Consider the following 21,613-nt stretch of genomic DNA (forward strand, 5'->3'; position numbering starts at 1 on the left):
CTCACGTGCTGCGTGAGAGAGAAGGCTGCCAAATGCCAATACATTCAAACTTCTTTGCATTTTCTAGAGAGAGAAACACAGTTCAACCAGTTTTCTCTCTCTAAATATACACATATAATATATACGTAATCCACATATATAGAGAGAGAAACAGTGCCCCCTTTTTCTCTCTTCTCACTATAAAAACTGGGGTTTTGTCCTAGAGAAGATCGATTGTGGCGGACAATTAACCTAAAACCCTAGAATTTGGGGGAAAATGGGGGACTTTGTAGGAAGAACAGTCAGCAAAGAAGTTCAAGGGGTTGGGACATTCAGTGGTACTGTCAAATCATACAATTCTGGAACTGGGTTTTTCGAGATCGTTTATGAGTCCGGTGATTCCGAGGTTCTTGATTTGTCCCAACTCAATTGCCTGTTGAATGGATCACACCCACATGAGCATCAGCAGCAGCAGGAGCCTGTTCCTTCTTCTACTGTTGGTCGAAAACCCAAAAAAAGGCAACGTCTTGATAAGGAAAAAAATCATTCAGGTAATGATGATGTTGCTGATGAAATGAATCATGAAAATTCTAGTGAGTTAAACTTAAATTTGAGAAAAGGTGGTGGTAATTTAAGTAATGGGTTGAATTTGGATTTGAATTATGATGTGACAGTTAATTTGAATGAGGATGATGTTGATGGGGTAGTTGATTTGAATAGGAGTCGAGGGCTGATATTGGATTTGAATGTTGAGGAGAATATAGGTGTAAATGAAGTGAAGTTGGAAAATTTGGAGGGAAGCGTGAATAGAAGCAATGTGATTGATTTGAATGTGGATGCAAATGGGGATGCAGGTCATGTCTTGGAGGATGTAGGGATAAAGAACTGTTTTGACTTGAATTTAGGGCTAGATGAAGTAAGTAAGAACGTAGATGTTGGTGGTGGTGATGAGACGTCAAAGGAAATGACTTGCTGTTTTGGAGGAGGAGGAACCCAGGAGAAAGAGGGTAGTAGAGATACTGAGAGAATTGATGGCGGAGATGAAGAGAAGGTCCCAATGAATCTGGAGACTTGTTTGACTGAGAATGAGTCAGCAAATGGCACTCTGCGGGAAGTTGAGGTTCAGTGGACAACACCTGATAAGGGTACCGATGGGTTGGAAGTGCAAAATGGTGTTTTGGAGAGCTTGCCGAAGGGGAAAAGGGGTAGGAAGAAGAGGAAGCTCTTGGATGCTGGCAAAGGTGTTACAGAGACAGTGTTGAGAAGAAGTGCTCGTAGAGCGAAAATAGAATCCTTTTCTGCTGAAGATCGTGTTTCTTGTGCAGTAGTGTCTGATGCAGCGAGTGATCCACTGTTGTCTCCTGCAGTTAGTGTGGTATCAGAGGAGAAAATTATTGTATCAGGTCATGAAGAGTCTGAAAAATCTGATATTATTCCTCCAAAGATGGATTTGCCTCCTTCTTCCAGTAGTTTAGATTTGGATGCTATTCCTGTGCTTGATGTCTTCTCTGTCTATTCATTTTTGAGATCGTTTAGTACTTTATTATTCTTGAGCCCCTTTGAGTTGGAAGACTTCGTGGCATGCATAAAGGCAAATGCTCCTACTTTGTTGTTTGACTCTATTCATTTCTCTCTATTGCAAATACTGAGGAAGCATTTGAAATCTCTTTCAGATGAAAGTTCTGAATCTGCGTCTGGTTGTCTTAGGTAAAGTTTTTAACTCTCATAAAGTTGTGTATACATTGTTTTTTGCTTGAATTCCTTTGAAACTCAAATTTATCTGTACATTTACAAATTGTGGAAGTAGGTCTCTTAACTGGGATTTGCTGGACTTAATCACATGGCCTATCTTTATGGTTGAATATCTACTACTACATGGATCTGAACTGAAACCAAGTTTTGATCTCCGTCATTTTAAACTATTTGAGAGGGATTACTACAAGCAACCAGCTTCTTTGAAGATTGAAATGCTTAGGTGTCTTTGTGATGATGTGATTGAAGTAGAGGCCATACAATCAGAGCTTAACAGAAGAATTGTAGCAGCAGAGAACATGGATTTTGATCGGAATTCGAAGTTCGACAGTTCCAAGAAGAGGAGGGCTTCCATGTATGTTGCTGTAGGTTCATGCTTGAGTGAGGAAGCAGTCGATGAGTCAACAGACTGGAATAGTGACGAATGCTGCCTCTGCAAAATGGATGGTAGCTTAATATGCTGTGATGGCTGCCCTTCTGCATTCCATTCCAAGTGTGTTGGTGTTGCTAGTAGTCACTTGCCTGAGGGTGATTGGTATTGCCCTGAATGTCTGATTGACAAAAAGAATCCGTGGTTGAATTTGGCAAAATCAATTCGAGGGGCAGAGGTGTTGGCAACTGATCTGTACGGCCGGCTATACTATAGTTGCTGTGATTACCTATTGGTGTAAGTTCCATCACCCTTGGCTTAAAGTTAGTAAGTGATTGTACCTTCCCTGACAGTCTGGTTGCTACTTGAAGCTTTAATCATTCGGTTTATGTTTTAACATTCATCTTTCGACACTACTCTTTGTAATGTTTGGGACAGTTTGTATTAGATATTCGGTATCAGTATATGGTCTAGGTTGCTATTGACATTAACATTTTCCACTTGATGTTGTGATGTGTAAAATGCAAAATTCATAAGCGAAGTAGTATTGGAATGTTTGGGGTCGAATGGTCAAATAATTGCAAGGGATTCCCTATTGCCAACTCCATCATTCTTTAGGACTAAATTGTGGTAGATTGCCATCGATGTTGTGATTTTGGTATCCGTCTGATGTCATGACAAGTTTGTTACCATATTCGTCTTCCTCTCAAGCTCGAGTGTTTATTCTTTGTATTGTTAAAGATCTCCATTTTGTTTTAAATAAGCTGAAACATGAACAACAATGACCGATAAAACTTTCCCTTCCATTTAGTAATAGAGTGTTGTGCAGATACAGGTTGTTGTGTACTATTACCTTTTTCTAATTTGAATGTCTTTATAGAAGTATAGAATCGTGAATGAATATGGTGGATGTCTTTTACATAAAAAACGCTAGTTTTTAGTGAGAGGAACTCCCACTTCTCCCTAACCTTGACTCGATCAAATCTCAGATGGTAGGTCTTTGATTCTCCAGTGTGAATGACAAACCCATCTCTGACCTTCTAGATTAGTCTGAATACACCAAGCAATGCAAGCTTAGTGTATGACAGAGAGAAAAGTGCAGCGAACTCTATGATAGACATGTCACAGTTTATCAATGACTGTGAGGAATTACAAGGGAGTTAAATGCATGACCAGTTAGTGCTTAAAGGAATGTGAAGTTATAAGCTGGTTAATGGAGTTTTTATATGATCAAGAGAGAAAGGTAAAAGTTGAAATCAGCTTCTGGAGATGTGCTTTATTGGTCTCTTTGACTGCCAAATTGTGGACAGCTAGGTGGCGGAAGGTTATTGCTGTCCTCAAGGTCTCTAGGTTAGTAGTATCATTGCTGATGTTTCTTTGTTGGTCTCTTCAATTGCCGTGTTGCTTCCATCAGAAGAATCATGGAGTGAGAATGCTAGGTTAGCCTCGAGGTCTCTAGGTTAGCAGGTCCATTGATCATATTTAAGTTTCTTTCCAAACTATAAGCTATATCTAAGGAGATATCTGAATGATTGGGAGATTGGGAGAATAACAGAATTCTATAACTCTCAGTAGCAAGATTCAACAATCTGACTGAAGAAGTGGACAGACTAGAATGGAACAGAAACAGTAAGGGAATTTTTTCTGTCAAATCTGCATACAGGGAGCTAAATGTAGGAGTGGTGAAGGAAAGAGATTGGCCTTGGAAGATGATATGGAAACCAAAAATTCCCTATAAAGTTAACTGTTTCATCTGGCTTTTGGCCAAAGAAGCAGTGCTTAACTCATGATAATCTGAACAAAAGGGGTCACCAACTATCCTCTGGGTGTTTTTTTATGTGGGGAACAAGTTGAGACAATCAACCATCTTTTTTTGCATTGCAAATGGACAGACCAACTTTGGAGGATGTTCATCAGAAAGGGATTAGTTGGGTGAAACCTGGAAGCATTGCAGACGTTCTAAGATGCTGGACTATGGATGGTAGTGTGAGCAAAAAGGAAGAAAGATGGAAGATTGTCCGTCATGCATTTGGTGGTCAATTTGGATTGAGAGGAACAAGAGGTGCTTTGAGGGGACTCAGAACAACATTCAGAATCTTAAAATGAATTGTTTAGGCCTTTTTTATTTTTGGAGTGAGCAACAGCTATTAGCTCAAACAGAAGATATTTGTGATGTTTTTGCAAGGCACATAATTGAATTTCAAGTTGTAAGTTGTAATACTTTTGAAGGGGAACTACACTTTGGTTGTAGTATACCCGTGTGGATATATAGAAGTAAAGTTACCATTGTCAAAAATTAGATGAAGAAGCTGAATGAGTATTGACAGAAGGGCTAGATGGTTGAGTCCTTGCGTTGTTGGACCACACTTGTAGGCTGTAGCACTGGTTGCATAGGCATACAAAGAAGAAACAGGGTGTCATTGGTGAGCTTGGTTGTGTTCTCAATTCATTTTGGAGTGTCAACCTCGTCCAGGCAATTGAGGTGGCAGCGTTGTGATCTTTTTGATAGGTGCAGTTCAGATCAGTCTAACTGATATGTCAAAAGCGAGACTCATAGTTAAGGATTTTGACCTTTTTTGTTATCGGCATTGGTTGCACGGGAGTGCAAAGAAAAGATGGGATTGTAGGTGAGCTTTGTTGGGCTTGCATTTTATCTTTAGAGTGTCGAACTCTGATGGCTTTGTGGATAATGAGTTTAACTGGTATTTCACAAGTGAAGCTCATAGTTAAGGATGAGACATAGATTTCGGCCTTGTTGTCGGCAATGACAATTTTGTTATGGAGTGCAAGTATACCTGGAAAGAAGGCCGAGCTAGTTCCAGCTAGTCTACACTCATCCTATTCATGTAAGTGATTTTAGGGAAACAAGGAGAGGAAAGCACTCATAAGAGGTTGAGGTAAATAAAGAGGAGAAACAATGTTGGTCCAGAAGCGGGACAAACCAATTGTTGGAAAGCCTATGTAATTTTTGAAATTGAAGTAGACGATGAAGAAAGAGAAGCTCTTGCTTGTTTGGGTTTGGGCTTGGGCTTGTGCTTGATTCCTTGAGTTCAATTCTCCCTTGGACCGAGAGGAGTTGGGCCTATTTAATAAAACCCATCCATTTGACAAAAATAAATGTTGCGACTCATGAGGAGAAGATGCATCATTGTTAACTGGCGTTGTTTGAGCAAAATAACATCGAGAGGATGTGAGCCATCTCTTATTACACTATGATTTTTCTTGGCAACTGTGTGTATCAATGTTTGTAGTGTTGAACATTCAAATGGGTGCTACCTAGCATAGTTGGGTGCAAGATGTGAAGCTGGAGGCTAAGCAAGTTGGAAGCTCGAAACAAGAAGTTATGGAAGACCGTAACCTTTTGCAATTTTTGGTCATTATGGAGAGAAATAGGATAAAATTTTGAAAGAATTGAGAACCTGTTGAGAGTCAAAAGTTCTCTTTTGTTTCTTTTATATTTTTGGTGTTGGTCTTCACAATTGGATGCTATATAATCTAGCATGCTATTTGTGAAATAAAAATGAACTTCCAGTTCCTCCCACCCCCACCCCCACCCCACTCCATGTATGAACTAAGTAGTAATAAATCATATTGAATCAATGGATTCATGACAAAAGTAAAATCCCCTGATGACATTTTATCACAATTAATATATTTTGGCTGATAGGGGGATCAAATGGTATATTTTTCATTTGTTGGTCGCTTGGAGGATTAATACATGACTCTTGCTTTACAATGGGTTGTTTTTACCACTGGTAGGAGGAAGAGAAGACGAGGGCGTGAGATGTTGCACCTCTAGCCCTTTTATGGTTATATGGAAGGAGAGGAATAAGAGAGTTGTTGATGGGACAAAAAATGATTTTGCTTTTTTGTACTATTGAGGAATGGTCTTATGTATGTTTTCTCCTTTTGGTGCACCCACGAGGTTCATGTTTACATAGAAGATTGGTGGACATTTTATAGAATACCATCTTTCATGGTATGATATCTACTTTTTGGTAGTACTCCTTGTATGTGGGATTCCCCACATTTTAGTTTGTAAGTTCTACCAAATTTTTGACACTGCATCATCTGTATCGACTGCTAAAATAGGATAGTTGTTTTTAATCTGGCACACAGACTTGTGTTTTCTTGTTATGTTTTGTTCCAGACATTCTCTACCGAGAAAAGGTAAGGGTAAGGTTTGTGTACATCCTACCCTCCCCAGACCCCACTTGTGGGATTACACTGGGTATGTTGTTATTAACACTCTTTATCATTTTTTCTCAGTTTTTTGGTATAAATAGTACTTAATTTTTTCCTCTCTGACTTGAGTTTGTGGTGTTGTTCTTGCAGGTCAGATCCATGTGAAGATGAGTTCTCACCTAAGTATTACCATAAAAATGATTTGGCTCTGGTTATTGGGATGATGAAGTCATCAGAAAATGTTTATGGAACTGTGTTAAGTGCGATTATGAAGCTTTGGGATACAAATTGTATGGTTGCGGGTGCAAAATGTGATCTGGATACCCAGCTGAAAACTATGCCCTCAAATTTTCTGGCATTAATTCTGCCGCAACATGAAGAGAAGGTAAATGAAGGAAAGCAAGTGGAAAAGCTCTCATCATGTTCTGATGATGTGGGATATGATGAATCAGAGACAGTTGACCCATCAATGAAGATGGGAAATATACTGCCAGGGTCGGAAGGATCAGCTGAAATATCTCAGGTTGTTGCAGACAATCAAAATTACAAGGAGGGTGGAACTTTTGAAGATTCTAATCTTACCGCCAAAATTATGGAGACTAGAAGACCTCTCAGGGAAAGAAAGGGCAATGAGTCTGTGGACTTGGGGACGTCAACAACGAGCAATAAAGAAATCATGTCAGAAGGGCAGTATGCAGAAAGTTATGTAAACTTTTATAGCTTTGCTCGAATAGCATCATCAGTTGTTGAAGAGTTAACAAAGAAATCACCTGGTAAGACTGGTGAAGATGCTAAAAAAACGGTGGATGAAATAATTTCAGCGCAGCTGAAGGCCATATCTAGCAAATCTATCGATTTTTGCTGGCCCAATGTTCAGAATATGAAGATTGATGCTAGGAAAGAAGATTGTGGGTGGTGCATCTCTTGCAAAGTTCCGGAGTGCGAAAAGGACTGCTTGTTCACCCAGAATAGCACAGGACCTGCTCCAGAAAGTTTTTCTAGTGATGCATTGGGTGTTCATTCTAGGAGGAACAGGGAAAGCCATCTTGTTAATGTCCTTTGCTATATATTGAGCACTGAGGATCGTCTTCATGGACTTCTGTCGGGTCCTTGGTTGAATCCACACCACTCCCAAAATTGGCGCAAAGATGTTACTGAAGCACATGAGATAGATACACTAAGAGCTTTTTTGCTTACAGTAAGTATGATCATCCCTCTCTTTTTTACTTTTTGGGATACCCTCTCTTATTATTTTTGCTTTTTGGAATAAGTCAAAAAGATTTTTGTAATAAACAGAGTGGGTGATTGAAAATATGTAGAGGAGGTGCATGTGACTCCACATCCATTGTCTTCCACCTAGTTTAACTTACTACTCATTCGGCATGGTGTTCTCCCCTCACACCAAAAATACAAGTGAAATAAAAAAGATTTTAGTGTTCTCTACATCACTCTCACTATTATCATCCCTCTCTTTTTGCCATTTTTCAATTGCAAAACGCCTTCTACTTTGATTTTGTAAAATGATGCGCACCTTTGTTTCATTTGCAAAATGCCTTCTACTTTGATTTTGTAAATGATGCGCAACTTTGTTTCATTTGCTCTTTTATCCATCTAACATCTTCCTTTATGGGAGCTTAATCTTCCTGACTGTTCTTAATGCTTCATATTGAGGAGAATATACTTATAGGCAGTTATTTGTTACTCTGATAGCTTAAATAGGAAGTTATATCCCTTCTCAGTCCCTAGTTCTTTTTTGGAGGGCGGAAAGGTCAGCTGGACAAGCTATTTCCAGTCACATGTACTATGTGATCTTAATGTTTCACATACTAAGGTCCAGTAACAGTATAAACGAGGCTTCTTACTCTTTTTTTTGAGAATGGTAACTTGAGCATTAAAGAAAAAGGCACTAGATGGTGCCAAAACCATCAACACAGAGAGAAAGGACAGCAAATCCAATTATGAAATCCTGACAGTTACAGAGCACCTATCAGATCTACCAAGGATACTGCCTCCTCTACAAAATGTTTTTTACACCAAAGATGAAAAAGGAGAAAGCACTTCATCTTAAAATTCTGTAAAGAGCTACTTCTTCCTTCAAAAATTCTTAAATTTCTTTCTTTCCAAACTGTCCATCATATACAAGCAGGAATCAATCTCCACCATTTCTTCTGTCTGACTACACCCCCAATGCAATTCCAACTTTTTAGCAGGTCACTAGTGTTGGAAGGCATACACCACTGGAGGCTCGCAATGTTAAGAAAAGCTACAGAAGACCAGTAACAAAACAATGAAGAAACAGATGACTATTGGATTCTGTTTCTAAACCACAGAAAGTACATCTAGAGCATAATTGGAATCCCCTTCTCTTTATATTCTCTTTAGTCAGGCAAGCCTCTCTTGCCAATAACCAGGAAAAGTGCAAAACTTTTGTAGGAACCTTAACTTTCCAAATATATCTCCAGGGACACTGTGGTATTTGCTGATCCAAATTACACAATGCGTGATAAGCAGACTTTACTGAAAAAAATACCTTGGCACTTCATGCCAAAACCCATATCTTCAAGCACATTGAGAAGGAAACTCCAGTTAACATGATCATAGGCCTTCTCAATATCAAGCTTACAAAGAATACCAGATTCTTGCCCTTTACTCTAATATCCACACATTCATTGGCAATCAAAGAAGCATTCATGGTCTGTCTGCCTCTTAAAAAAGCCAACTGATGCCCATTCACCAGCTTATATGCCGTGCCACCTTCTTCAATCTCTCTGTCAATAGTTATGAAATAATCTTGTACACACTAAATATAAACTAATAGGTTTGAAGTCCTTGAGTTCCTTGGCACTACCTTTTTTACGGATGCGAGCAATATAGGAAGCATTTAAACTCTTCTTAAGGTACTCATTGCAATGAAAGTTCCTGATGGTATTCATGACATCTTCTTTCACAATGTTCCAGCTCTTATGAAAGAAGCCCATAGAGAATCATCTGGGCTTGGTGCCTTGTCTGCTTCACAAAGTCTCAAACTCTCCACCACCTCTTGTTCTTCAAATTCACACCGTAGGAGTTCTTTTTCTTCTTTTGAAATTCTAGGGCCACCTTGATAGGAGAATTGAGGTCTCCAGCTTTCTGTTTCTGAGTTGAGATTTTGATAAAAGGACACGATCTCATTCCTAATCCCTACTGGATCAGTGATTAGGTTCCCCTGTACCTCCAGCTTATCTATATGATTGAATCTTCTATGGGAATTTGCCATTTTCTGGAAGAACTTGGTGTTTTTATCTCCTTGCTTCAACCATAAAGTTCTAGACCTCTTCCTCCATGAGATCTCTTCATTTTTTGCTAAATCCTGGAATTCCATATGTAATGATGCCCTTTCCAGCAACTCAATTTCATTTTTTTTTGAGAATGGTAACTTTTTCTTCTATTTATCCACAGGTATACTACATCAAAGTAGCCCGTCTTCCAAAAGTATTACAAACTAGACCGACTCCATTCTGTGCTTTTTTGTCACAAATAGTCTAAAACATCAAAAAGTTCTTCTGCCTGTACTAAGACTTTCTGTTTACACCAAAAAATAATAAAGAGCTATACAATTCATCTTGAAATTCTGCACATTGTTCTTTTTACCCTCAAAACATCTTTGATTCCTTTCTTTCCACAGTGTCCACCATATATTGGACATATACAAGCTGGGACAATCCTCCATTTCTCCTCCTTAATTGTAGTATTGCCAATATTGATCCAACAATTTAGGAGTTGTACTATGTTTCTTGGTTTCACCCAAGTGATCTTTCTAAGGCTGCTGAATATTCTCCATAATTGATCTGTCCATTTGCAATGCAAAAAGGGATGGTTGACTGTCTCTTCCTGTTCCTCACACAAATAGCATCTTGAGCATAGTTGGAACTTCCTCTTCTTCTTCTGGCCATTGTATCATGGAAGGCCACTATGTTCCCCATCTCCCAATCATTTAGATTCCTCCTAAGATGTAAGTTCCACCCCTGTCCTGTCCACATTTCAGCCACAGTTGCATTTTGTTGAAGGCTTAGTGTATATAAGTCTGGGAATAATTGTTTCAGGGTTCTTTGGGCTATCCATCTGTCCTCCCAAAATGACACCTTCATTCCATTACCCACCTGGAATCTGATTCTAGAAAGAAACAGAGGCCAAAGATTTCTTATTGATCTCCAGATACCACATCCATATGGTGTAGTTACCATCTTTGTCATCCACCTATTCTCCATTTCATATTTTGCCCTGATCACCTCTCTCCATAGCATATTCTCTCCTGTCATAAACTTCCAAAGCCATTTTAGCATTAGGCTTTTGTTTTGTTTCTTCACGTTCCTGATCCTAGTCCCCCCTCTTTCTTATTTTTTATGACCTCTTCCCATTTGACTAGATGAAACTTCTTTTTATCTTCATTTCCCTGCCAAAAAAATTTCTTCTCAAAGCATCTATCCTCTGTATGACATTGTCTGGTGCTGGGAACACAGACATCATATAAGCAGGTATTGCATCTAGCACACTATTAACCATGGTTAATCTACCTCCCCTAGACAGATATTTGCTCTTCCAGTTGGTAAGCTTCTTTTCGCATTTTTCTATCACTCCATTCCAGATCCCTATTGATTTGCTCTTTCCCCTCAATGGCATACCTAGGTATATGGTTGGTAGTTCCCCTACCCTACCACCCAAAACCCCTGCCAGACTACCTGAGCCACTTCATTTATGGGATAAATGAAACTCTTCCCCCAATTGATATGTAATCCAGAGACTGCTTCAAAGATGATGAATATTACTCTTAGGATCAACATTTGCTCTGTCATTGCTTCACAAAAATAAGGGTATCATCTGCATATTGCGGATGTGTAATCTCCAAGCCATTTTGTGCACTGCTGTCCACCCTAAAGCCCCTTACCCAACCCTTCCTCTTTGCTGTGTGAATTAGGTTACTCAATTTCATTTAGTGGTCTTAGTTCCTGCAAAACATCAAAACTGTTAATTTGATTTAGAAGAATAGTTTTATTCTTCTTCAAATTCCCTCCATAAGCAATGTTCCACTCCTTCAGCTTGGATTTCAACAACTTAAGTTTGCCAGCCAAGATAAAACCAGGCCTTCCTGATATTTCAAAAAATTTCCACCACCCCTCCACTCCCTCCTTAAATCCTTCCGCCTACATCCACCAATTCTCAAACTTGAAATAGGACTTAGTAAAAGCCCATTCTCCACACTCTAAAAGGACAGGACAGTGATCAGATGCAATTCTAGGCAACAAAGTTTGTTTTATGTTATTAAATTCTTCATCCCATTCCGAGGCGAAGAGAAATTTATCTAATCTTGATGAACACTCCTGAAGGATTTTTACTCTTAATGGAACACAATTTGAGCAGCTATTCTACTGGCAATTTGGAAGTGAAGAAGCAACATATTTTTTGAGAATAAGGAAGATTCTATACTTAAACTTGAGCACAATTGTATATTGAAGTTGTGACTGATGAGATGCAGTTTTGGATGTTTTAACTTCTTTACAAGGCGCCATTATCATAACTGTTTTGTGTCTTTAGAGGTTTCACATGCCTGTAATAACAGAAACTTGGTCAGATTTTACTAAACTGGATGTATTTGGACTGCAAAATGTTTTTTTTCTTTTTGAGGACAGTCTTGTGAATCACAATTCATGACATCCTAGTATGATTGACTAGACTCTATGGCACACCGTACAATCATGGGGAAAAATAAAGTGCCAATACAATCATCAATACAATTATATATGACATGACTTTGTTAAATATAGTCTAGTATTTGGGATTCCTTCCTTATATGAAGTATGCTTAGGCCTCATTTGTTTGCACTTATGGAGGTTTGGATCTGAATAGTTCAAATATTAGGCCATTAAGTGTATTTGTTTACATCAAGATTTATGCACTTATTTGGTCTGAATAGGTAAGATATTTAATAAAGTCTTAATATTATTAAGGGATATTTTTGTGTGAAGAATTTTCACCACCACTGTCCACAACCACCCGCCATCACCACCACACACCACCTTTGACATCACAACTACCACCGCTACCTACCATTACTGTTAGTCGCTACTACATTTACTATCATTGCGGCCATCACTATCATCCACTACTACTGCGGTCAATCCCTACGACCAACCACCTCCACCATCACAACTAGTACCACAACCAACTACCACCAACACCATCGCAGCCGCCACCACCGCCACCGTCGACTACTAACATCAACCAACTCCACACCACTATCAACCGCCACTATTGTGCCAGTAACTACAACACCAACCACCTCCACTTACTATCCACTAGCACCAACCATCACCACCATCACTAGCAACATAGATGTTTTTTTAAATCAAATAATGATATTATCGTATTAAATTTATATTTTTTCTAATAGTTTACTACTTTTGATTTGAATTGTTTTTTTTTTTTAAACTGGTAACTTTTGATTTGAATTGTACATTTATTATGTTTAAAAATATATAAATTCTGCACATTTGGATGTTGAAAACAAACAATCTTAATCATTTAGTCTTAAGATAAGATCTAAAGTCAACATCTCAATCATTTATATTCAGATGTCTTAATCTTAATGCAAACAAATGCAACCTTAGTATAAGAACATAGTGAACATGAACCAACATAAGGATGAAGCTCTTTACGTGGTCTCAAAAGTCTTCTTGTTGGGATGAAGGCTTAGTCATAAGTCATAACCGCATGCTTATGTTAGGTTCAATTTCTTCCAAGAGTCTTTTTAGCCTGTTTAGAGATGTGTGCATCAATATAAATTGCAAGAATCTGAAATGCCAGAGAACCACCAATTAATGAATGTTGGAATGGAATGGGTCCAAATGGATGGTGAAGATTCATATATCCAACCTTACTAGCTTTGAATTGAGACGTAATAGCAGTTGTAGTAGTTGTTATTGCATTACATATCTGTATAGATTTCTTTACCCTTTTCTTACCTGTATGTATTTCTGATTGATGCGTTTGATGCCAGTTAGAGTCGAACTTGCGGCCTCTAGCACTTACCCCTGATTGGCTGAAGCATGTGGATTCTTTAGCCAAAATGGGCTCTGGGCATCATATCATTATCAATTCATCACGTGTTAGACACGGAATTGGCAAAAAGAAGTCTAGGCATTTGGAGCCGGAGGTGAATCCATCTTCAAATGCTGGAAGTGGGTTGAGCTTGTTTTGGTGGAGGGGGGGAAGGCTATCTCGTCGACTATTCAACTGGAAGCTTTTGCCTCAATCATTGGCGCGCAAAGCTGCCCGACAAGGTATGGACTTTCATTTTCTTTTCAAATGCAGCTTCGGTTTCTGGTCAATTGAACAGTTGAGCTTCATTTACCTAGATGTCTTTGCTTGGTAAGTCATTTACTTAGAATTGTCATGTGCAGGTGGATGTAAGAAGATACCAGACATGTTATATCCGGACAATTCAGACTTTGCCAAGAGAAATAAGTGCATAGCTTGGAGGGCTGCTGTTGAAACTTCAAGAACTGTGGAGCAACTTGCTCTCCAGGTATGCTTTCCATACAATTCAGTTTCGTCTTCTAACATTAACCGGAGAGAAATGGTCTTCCTGGATCTGCTACCTTAATGTGGCACTTCAGTGGTCCAGATGATACAGATATGGCCCTGTGGGGAGTATCCAAATTGACTCCATGGGACATAGGTTTCTACTAAAAGCGTTAATTACAGTAGCGCTTCTCCTTGTGGCTTGTATTGAAAGGAGATCTTAGTTGTCTTTGTTGTTGTTGACTAAGATGCATGCCTGAGTTTATAGTTATTTATTGAGATTTTGGTTCATCATTTCTCTTCACTTTTCAGGTTAGAGATCTTGATGCTCATATTAGATGGGATGATATTGGAAACACCAATATCCTTGCAATTATAGACAAGGAATTTCAAAAAGCTGTCAGATCATTCAAGAAAGCTACTGTACGCAAGAAAAGCTCGGAAGGATCTGTAGTTAAGTATCTTCTTGATTTTGGTAAAAGAAGATTCTTGCCGGACATTGTTGTTCGATGTGGAACCATACCAGAAGAGGCCTCAACTGAAAGAAAGAGATATTGGTTAGAAGAATCTCACATGCCCTTGCATCTTGTGAAAGGATTTGAGGAGAAAAGAATTGCTCGCAAATCTAGCAAGATAACTGTTGGGAAGCATCGTGAAACCAAGAGAATAATGAAAAAGCCTCTTAAGGAAAAGGGATTTGCATACCTTTTCCTTAAAGCAGAGAGATCAGAGTATTATCAGTGTGGGCATTGTAACAAAGATGTCCTAATTAGGTATGCTTCTATTTGATATTTGTGAATAAGCTCCAGTCAATTAATAGCATGCACAAAATATCTTAGCTTACATAAATGAATTAACAACTTCTTTCATTATCTGAGTTATTAAAACGCTGCTTCTGCTATTTGTATAAATATAGATAGGGATTTTATGCTGAAAAGGAAAGAGAATAGTTGGTTATGAGGAACACGTATGGTCAAGTAACTTTTGAATAACCTTGCGAGTTTCAACACAATTGTTGTGTTACTTCTCTTCTTTCCTTCTCATTCTTCTTCTATCACCATGTACTTAGTATTACCATTAAGAAAGGAATAATTGTAGCATCTCTTGCAAATACAAGACGATATTGGTTGTTTACTTTCAATCACTTTGGGTTCTTACCCTCAGGTATTTAGTCTACTGTTAACTGACAAAATTTGAACAGCTTTATACCGCTATCTTATAAAATAAGACAAAAAAATTGAACAGCTGCACACGTCTTTTGACTTCAAGATCTTGATATCATACATGTGTATGAATCAATGTTGTTAAAGGTTCGCTTGAGCCTTGAGGTACTTACTACGGCGATGTTCTACGGCAAGCACTGTTGTTCAGATCTCATTTTTAAGCTGAGTAGATATATGGTCTGATTAACAGCTTATCCAGTAGTTATAAGTGACAAAGCTTGTGTATATGGGAAGATAAAGGGATTGTGTGTTTTATGCAGCTGGAAATCCCATAGGAAGTGGAAGAAAAAGAAATTAGAAAAAGAGATTGTAAATTTTGATACTCCGACTGATAGAATTTTGTCTTTAAATGTGAAGTTTTACATTAGGCAATACTCGACTTCACTGTCAGACAAATTAGATAGTATTTCTTAGCTATTTTTTATAACTGTGGTGGCCTGGCTAGTTTGCGTGCACCTCAACTAATTCCACGAGGTACGTGTTACCTCCCACCAACACAAGACCGGGTAACTCTATCCACCAAGGCTCGGTGGATTTGAACCTTAGACCTCATGGTTCTCAACCCACTCTATTGGCCACTAGACCACATCCTTGGGTGCATTCCTAGTTATATGCACGAACTTTATTGCAATTTTTCTTTAGTAGTTGATATAGTTTCACCTTCCAAGGGAAAAGTGTGTACCTCCTTGGGGATGCTTCTATCTTGTTGGTCAGTTTTCTGTCCTTACGTTAAAAACATATTTTGTATGATTTCTTACTTTGTGGTAGCAAGCAAGTGTGAAACTATTTGTCATCCTTGAATTAATCCATGTGAGCTCATCTGTTGAAGATCTATACAAACTTCCCCAGGAATAATATTGCACGAATAGTTTCAGATTTCCAATTTTGCATAGATCTGATTTTTCGAGAGTTTTTTTCTTTTTGATTGCTCCCTGTGCATGGCCATGTTATTTGTTGTCACTGGCCAGTTTCTGGCTGGGTTTCTTTGTTCTGTTATGAGGCCTAACTAGGTAAATGATGTATTGTCTTCGGTGTACAGTCAATAATGACAAGTATTTTGGACTTCTATTTTTGCTGGATGTTTTACCTCTGAAATATTCATAAGATTAATTTTCTTTTATAATTTGCAGGGAGGCTGTAAGCTGTCAGTACTGCAAAGGTGAGCACTTAAAGTTTCTCCTAATAGAACTTTCTTACTGCTCTACCTGCTTGTGAACTGTCAAGTGATCATTTTATAAATATGTTAAAATCCATCAAGTAACTAATGCCATTCAATGTCATGTTAAATATTGGGGGAGTAACATGACATACTGATAGAATTGATTCTTGGGAACCCTATTGGTATCTACATGGTATACTCTATCAAAACAAGAAAAAATATATGCTTTTAATTGGTTGATTTTTTTCAAGGCCCAGTGAATTGGTTTTGGGAGGTCGTCTTATGTAGCACCTTTATACCCTGCAGGGTTTCTGATGTTCACATTGTCAGATATGAATCATACTCCCTAGCAGTCCTGAAATCTCAAGTGTTAGGGAGTATGATTCAAATCTGACAACGTGAACAGCTGAAACCCTACAGGGTACAATAGGTGGCTCATAAGACGACCTGTCACGTTGTCAGATTTCGGGACTGCTGTTCACGTGTTGGAATGTTGTTGTTTTAGTTTCTGTTCTTAGTTTTGAGTTTTGACAGAAATGCTTGATGTCATAGCATAGTAATTGTGTTCCTTTTATGATTTCCTATCTGCCTTTTCTTTGTTTGATGTGTACATCTCTCTATAAATAAAAAGTTTTCCATCACTAAAAAACTTTTATTAGTTGAGAAAATTACATAATTCAATAGGTATTGGGGCATGTAAAATAAATTATCATTGAATATCCACATGATAGCTGAAATCTCAGTCCACACATGATGGGCACTGTTAGGGTATTCCTAGGTAAATTGTAAAAAGTCATCCCTTCAATTAGTGTCAAGGCTTCAATACTTTTTTGTTTGATGGTAAGACTTATTTCTGCCTTGAGTTTCCTGTATCCCTTCCATCGTTTTTGTTATGCAGTTTCATGTAGATTTTGTTTATTTTCTTCCTTTTTACATATGTTGATTCAAATACTTCAAAATTTAATAGGTCACTAGTTTCATCCCTGCTTCCACACCCCCTTGCCTTTTGTCCACATTTTTTGCAACTGATCTGGAATTTGTCATTTCTTCAGGTTTCTTCCATAAACGACATGTTAGAAAGTCAACTGGAGTTGTTGCTGCTGAGTTTAAGCATACATGTCACAAGTGTATGGATGTGAATAATGTGAGAAAGAATGTCAAGAGGGGGAGGATAGAGATGCAAAAGAGTGAGGAAGCATCAAAAGCCTTGAGACCGCTGCGCTTAAAGATTATATCTGGAGGCACCAAAAATAAACAGCCAGCACAGTTGCTGAGTAGCAAAAAGAAGCCTGTTGTTATACCCCTCAGACGTTCTGCTAGGAGGGCTAAATTTGTAGTTGTGCAAAACAAAAAAATAGGACGCAAGAAAGGTAAACAAACAAAATCTGGAAGGGGGAGGGGTAGGCCTAGGAAACAGGCAAAAGTTGACATATCAGAGAAAAAGAAACCAGCAGAAGTTGCTTGGCGGAGGAAGAGAATGCAGTTATGTCGGATTTACTGGCTGAATGGTCTATTGCTCTCACAAAAGCCAAAAGATGAAAGAGTGACACTCTTCAGGAGTAAAAAGCTTCTTGTCCTTTCTGGAGAGTTGGGCGGCACAGCTGATCAGCCAAAGTGTTGTCTTTGTGGTGAACTAGAATATACACCTACTTCAAATTACATTGCATGTGAAGTTTGTGGAGGTAAGGAGGATTTTATTCAGTGCATATGTACGCGATCCCTTTGGTTATCTTGTTGGTGACTCTGTACCATATATCTTGAGTTGGTTTTTGTCTCTCCTATATCTTGAATTGTTTCCCTGCAGCAATGCATTCATGTATTTTCTGTTGTTCATCATGTTTAACAAATGATGTGACATTATCTAGTATAACATTGTTGATCGTGGGTCTGGTCTCCTCTGAGCCTGCTGTCTCAGTTTGTAGTTTTAAACAAGAATTGATAAGGGATAATGTGAATACTTATTTTATGAACAGTTGAACTTATTACTTATTTTATAAACAGTTGAACTGGAGTGTGGTTGTGACCTAAGTTGCTTGGACTCGGGGGTGGGTATCCGATGCGTATCAGCGTATGCGAATCCAAGGGTTGGATTCGGCAAAAACTAAATTTTAAGATTTGGGGGTACGGATCCAGATATGGATACGGGTGCTGGGATTCGGCTAAATAATCCAAAATTATAAAATAGAGCTATAAAGATATTCCAAATTTTGAAAGATCTTCTAGGTCGTCTTTCCCAAGTCCCCCAACTTCTTCTTTCAAGCTCTCTGGTTCTTCCCCTCAAAAAAGAAAAGAAAAAGAAAGTCATTCAAGGCCTTCCACCAACTCTCCTTACATCGTTGCTACTGTCTACCAAAAGTCAGAACACAACCGTTTGAATTCCTAGTTTCTCTCTATTTGGCTTGAAACATGAAGCAATGAATATTGACCAAGAGGAATAGCTAAAAAGAGAGACAAAGGGACTATAATATTTAAGGTGTGCCATTTCTCACGTCTTAATTCTATTTTATCTTTTATCAAAATCTCAATTTTCCCCAAAATTTGTCCATCGACTTTGGTCAAAGTACCTGATGTGGGTTGATCGAATCTCACACGTATCCTGCACCCGCACCCGTCTCATGTCGACACGGGTGCGGCTTCAAAAATAAAGAGTCCGCGCAACTTATGATGTGACGAGAGATTTTATAGGAAGTACTGCACAAGACAAGCGATCAATAGTTGTTTCTGTTAAATCCCTTTTTGGTTAAGCTCCCCTTCTTTTTCACGAGTTACATTATTTAAGTTGTGTTCAGGAGTTGCTTGAAAAAGACATTTCAACCTTTTCAAGTATGTCTCTTAGTCTTACCAAAAAAAGTATGTCTCTTAGTCAGGAGACTCATATATCTTCATTGCACTTGTGGAATTCTGTTATTGGGTGCATTTATATATTTTCCATGTTTTCTTCTTTTCTGTCTCTATCTTGTAGCTTACCTTATTTTCCTTTCTGATTACTCCATCCTGCAGACTGGTTCCATGGAGATGCTTTCGGTCTTACAGCTGAAAGAATTACTAAGCTAATTGGATTCAAGTGCCACGAATGTCGGCAAAGGACCCCTCCTTTTTGTGCTCATTTGCATGCGTCCGATAGCAAGGGTAAGCAGGTTATGTTGGAGGGTACAGAGTGTAGAGCTGCAGATGAAACATGTGACATTGAACTTGTCTCAAGTAAGGGACCACTAGAACAGAAATCTCATTTGAATGATGAATCAGGATCTTGTTTTACTGGTGATAGTGGTGAAAAGTGTCCGCAAGGGACTCCTCTTGATTCATGCCATGTGGAGAATGGAAGTTTGCCTATTATTAGTTCAGAGCAAAGAGAAACTACTGATAGCTGTAGCGAGATGGATATTGTACTTCCTGAGGAACCGGGCTTATTGAATGACAATGTCAATCCTATCAAGAAGGAGGATCAGAGAGTGTCGAATGAGTTGTTGACATCTAATGACAGCTCCTTGCTGAATGATGATGCTATAGAGTTGAATCCGAGGGAAGACATGGAGTAAATACAATCATTGTGACAGGATGTACATTATCCAAGTCTGGAATGGATTTTACAGAAACAGGATTACCTTTATTAACAAATGATCAACAGAGGGAGGAATGGTAAAGCAATGGTCATCCCCATCTGTAGTAGATAGAGCTATTGTTGATGGAATTGAATTGTTGTCAGAGGAAATTTTAGTTTCAGATCAATTTGTAGGTGTTGGAGGGGGAAAATTAGATTAGTGTTGATTGTGTTAATTAGTCAACCTGATTTAGAAAACTTTATTTACCTTTTCGTGGCGTAATTATAGGAATAGAATATCTATCTTTGTTGGAATTGATAGACTTTCCTTGCTTGCTCAGTTAGGTTTAACTTGTATACATACCCCTTTGCATTCACATGGGATGTAAAGACATTGAAATACAAAGAAGTCTTCCTTCTTTAGAGTCATTGCTGCCTTTTGAGGTGAGTTTTTCTCACTTGCAACATTAGACGTTTCCTTGTTTTTCCAGAAAGAGGAAAACCTTTCTCCTTCCTTGGAGTTGTCTGCAGCTAAAACTTTGTTTCTTAAATCTTAATGCCACCACTATATCCCAGCTATGTGCTGATGAGATGCGATGCGTTGTTTATGTGTTGGTTTGGCTCCTATGATGGGTAACTGTCACACGCGGAGGTGTGAGGCTACTTTAGGAGAAATGTTTTTGACATTATTTTTCTGTTTTTGGGGTTGCCTGTCAATTCTAAGCCTATGGCATTAAAAGTTTTAGATTTTTTTCTATCACCGGAGCTAGGATTCCGATGAGGCAGATATTTGTCTTGACAATTTTATCCAGTTTGTTGTTCTCTAAGGGAATGCTTTGAAGATAAGTTTTTTCTATGTTTCATTTTAGATCTTGTTGATGTTTTCGTTTTCATACTCAAATGTAAACATCAGCAACATTCTCATCTTCATCCAAATTAGCAATACCTTCATTGAGCCTAGTGTTCTCTGGCAGCTCTTCGTATGCCTTCGACAACCTTGTCTCTCCCTTTCCCTCTCCATCTGTCTCTCTTTTTCCTCTTTCTGCTACGTTATTGATATTGGATAGCCATTAAAGGGATGTTTGTGAAGGCATAATTACACCAAATAGATGCATATATGCACAGATACACTAGAACATCAAAGATATATTGATATATCAGTGATTTTGGAAATTGATTCATTAATCCTAACTAAGGTTCTTAATGGCATTTGAAAGGTACCTTGGGTGATAGTCAGTGAAGTACAAAGGATAAAACACATAATGTTGTCATTAGCTGATGTAGTATGAGTGGGACACACATTTAGGGAAGGCAATCAACTTGTTGATTTTATAACTAATCAAGCTTTCTATTTTGGAAGTACTAATTAATCATATCAGATACATAATTCAAAACAAGATCTACCAACATAAGCTAAAACTATATTGAAAATGGAGAAGGCCCAAATTCCTAATCTATGAATTAGAAGATTTCAAAATAAAGATTTTAGGGCAATAAATTAATTCATCACACTAGTAATCAGAAGCTACACTAGCAATTTACCTTTGTCTCAATACAGAATTCTTGTCAATGACTAGCCATCCTTGATCTCCTACATTAGTCGTATTTAGGGGTGGCAAATGGGTGGTTTGGATCGGATTGAATATGGATTGAGTTAAATGAATTGGATCACAATCCATCCATATAAAATATGGGTAATTATGGATTTGGTCAAATATGATTTGGATAAAATGGTTGTAACCCACTTTAATCTCCTAAAACCAAAAAATATTAAATCAAAGCTAAGTTGTTAATACCTCAACCTCTACCATTCCACCCTACCCCTACCCCTACCACCCCACCCCCAC

General features: G+C 38.3%; 1 protein-coding gene across 1 annotated transcript; it reads left to right on the forward strand.

The window, feature by feature from the left end:
- On the forward strand, positions 1–20,195 carry LOC102579382 (uncharacterized). Its single transcript, XM_006362254.2, has 9 exons — positions 1–1,686; positions 1,787–2,398; positions 6,437–7,484; positions 13,320–13,602; positions 13,723–13,847; positions 14,156–14,616; positions 16,197–16,225; positions 17,278–17,907; positions 19,226–20,195. The coding sequence occupies exons 1-9, from the start codon at positions 257–259 to the stop codon at positions 19,762–19,764; spliced, it is 5,157 nt and encodes a 1,718-aa protein (XP_006362316.1). The 5' UTR covers positions 1–256; the 3' UTR covers positions 19,765–20,195.
- Positions 20,196–21,613: the final 1,418 nt, after the last annotated feature.

This window comes from Solanum tuberosum, unplaced genomic scaffold (genome assembly GCF_000226075.1).
Source record: "Solanum tuberosum cultivar DM 1-3 516 R44 unplaced genomic scaffold, SolTub_3.0 scf00387, whole genome shotgun sequence".
Classification (NCBI taxonomy): Eukaryota; Viridiplantae; Streptophyta; class Magnoliopsida; order Solanales; family Solanaceae; genus Solanum; species Solanum tuberosum.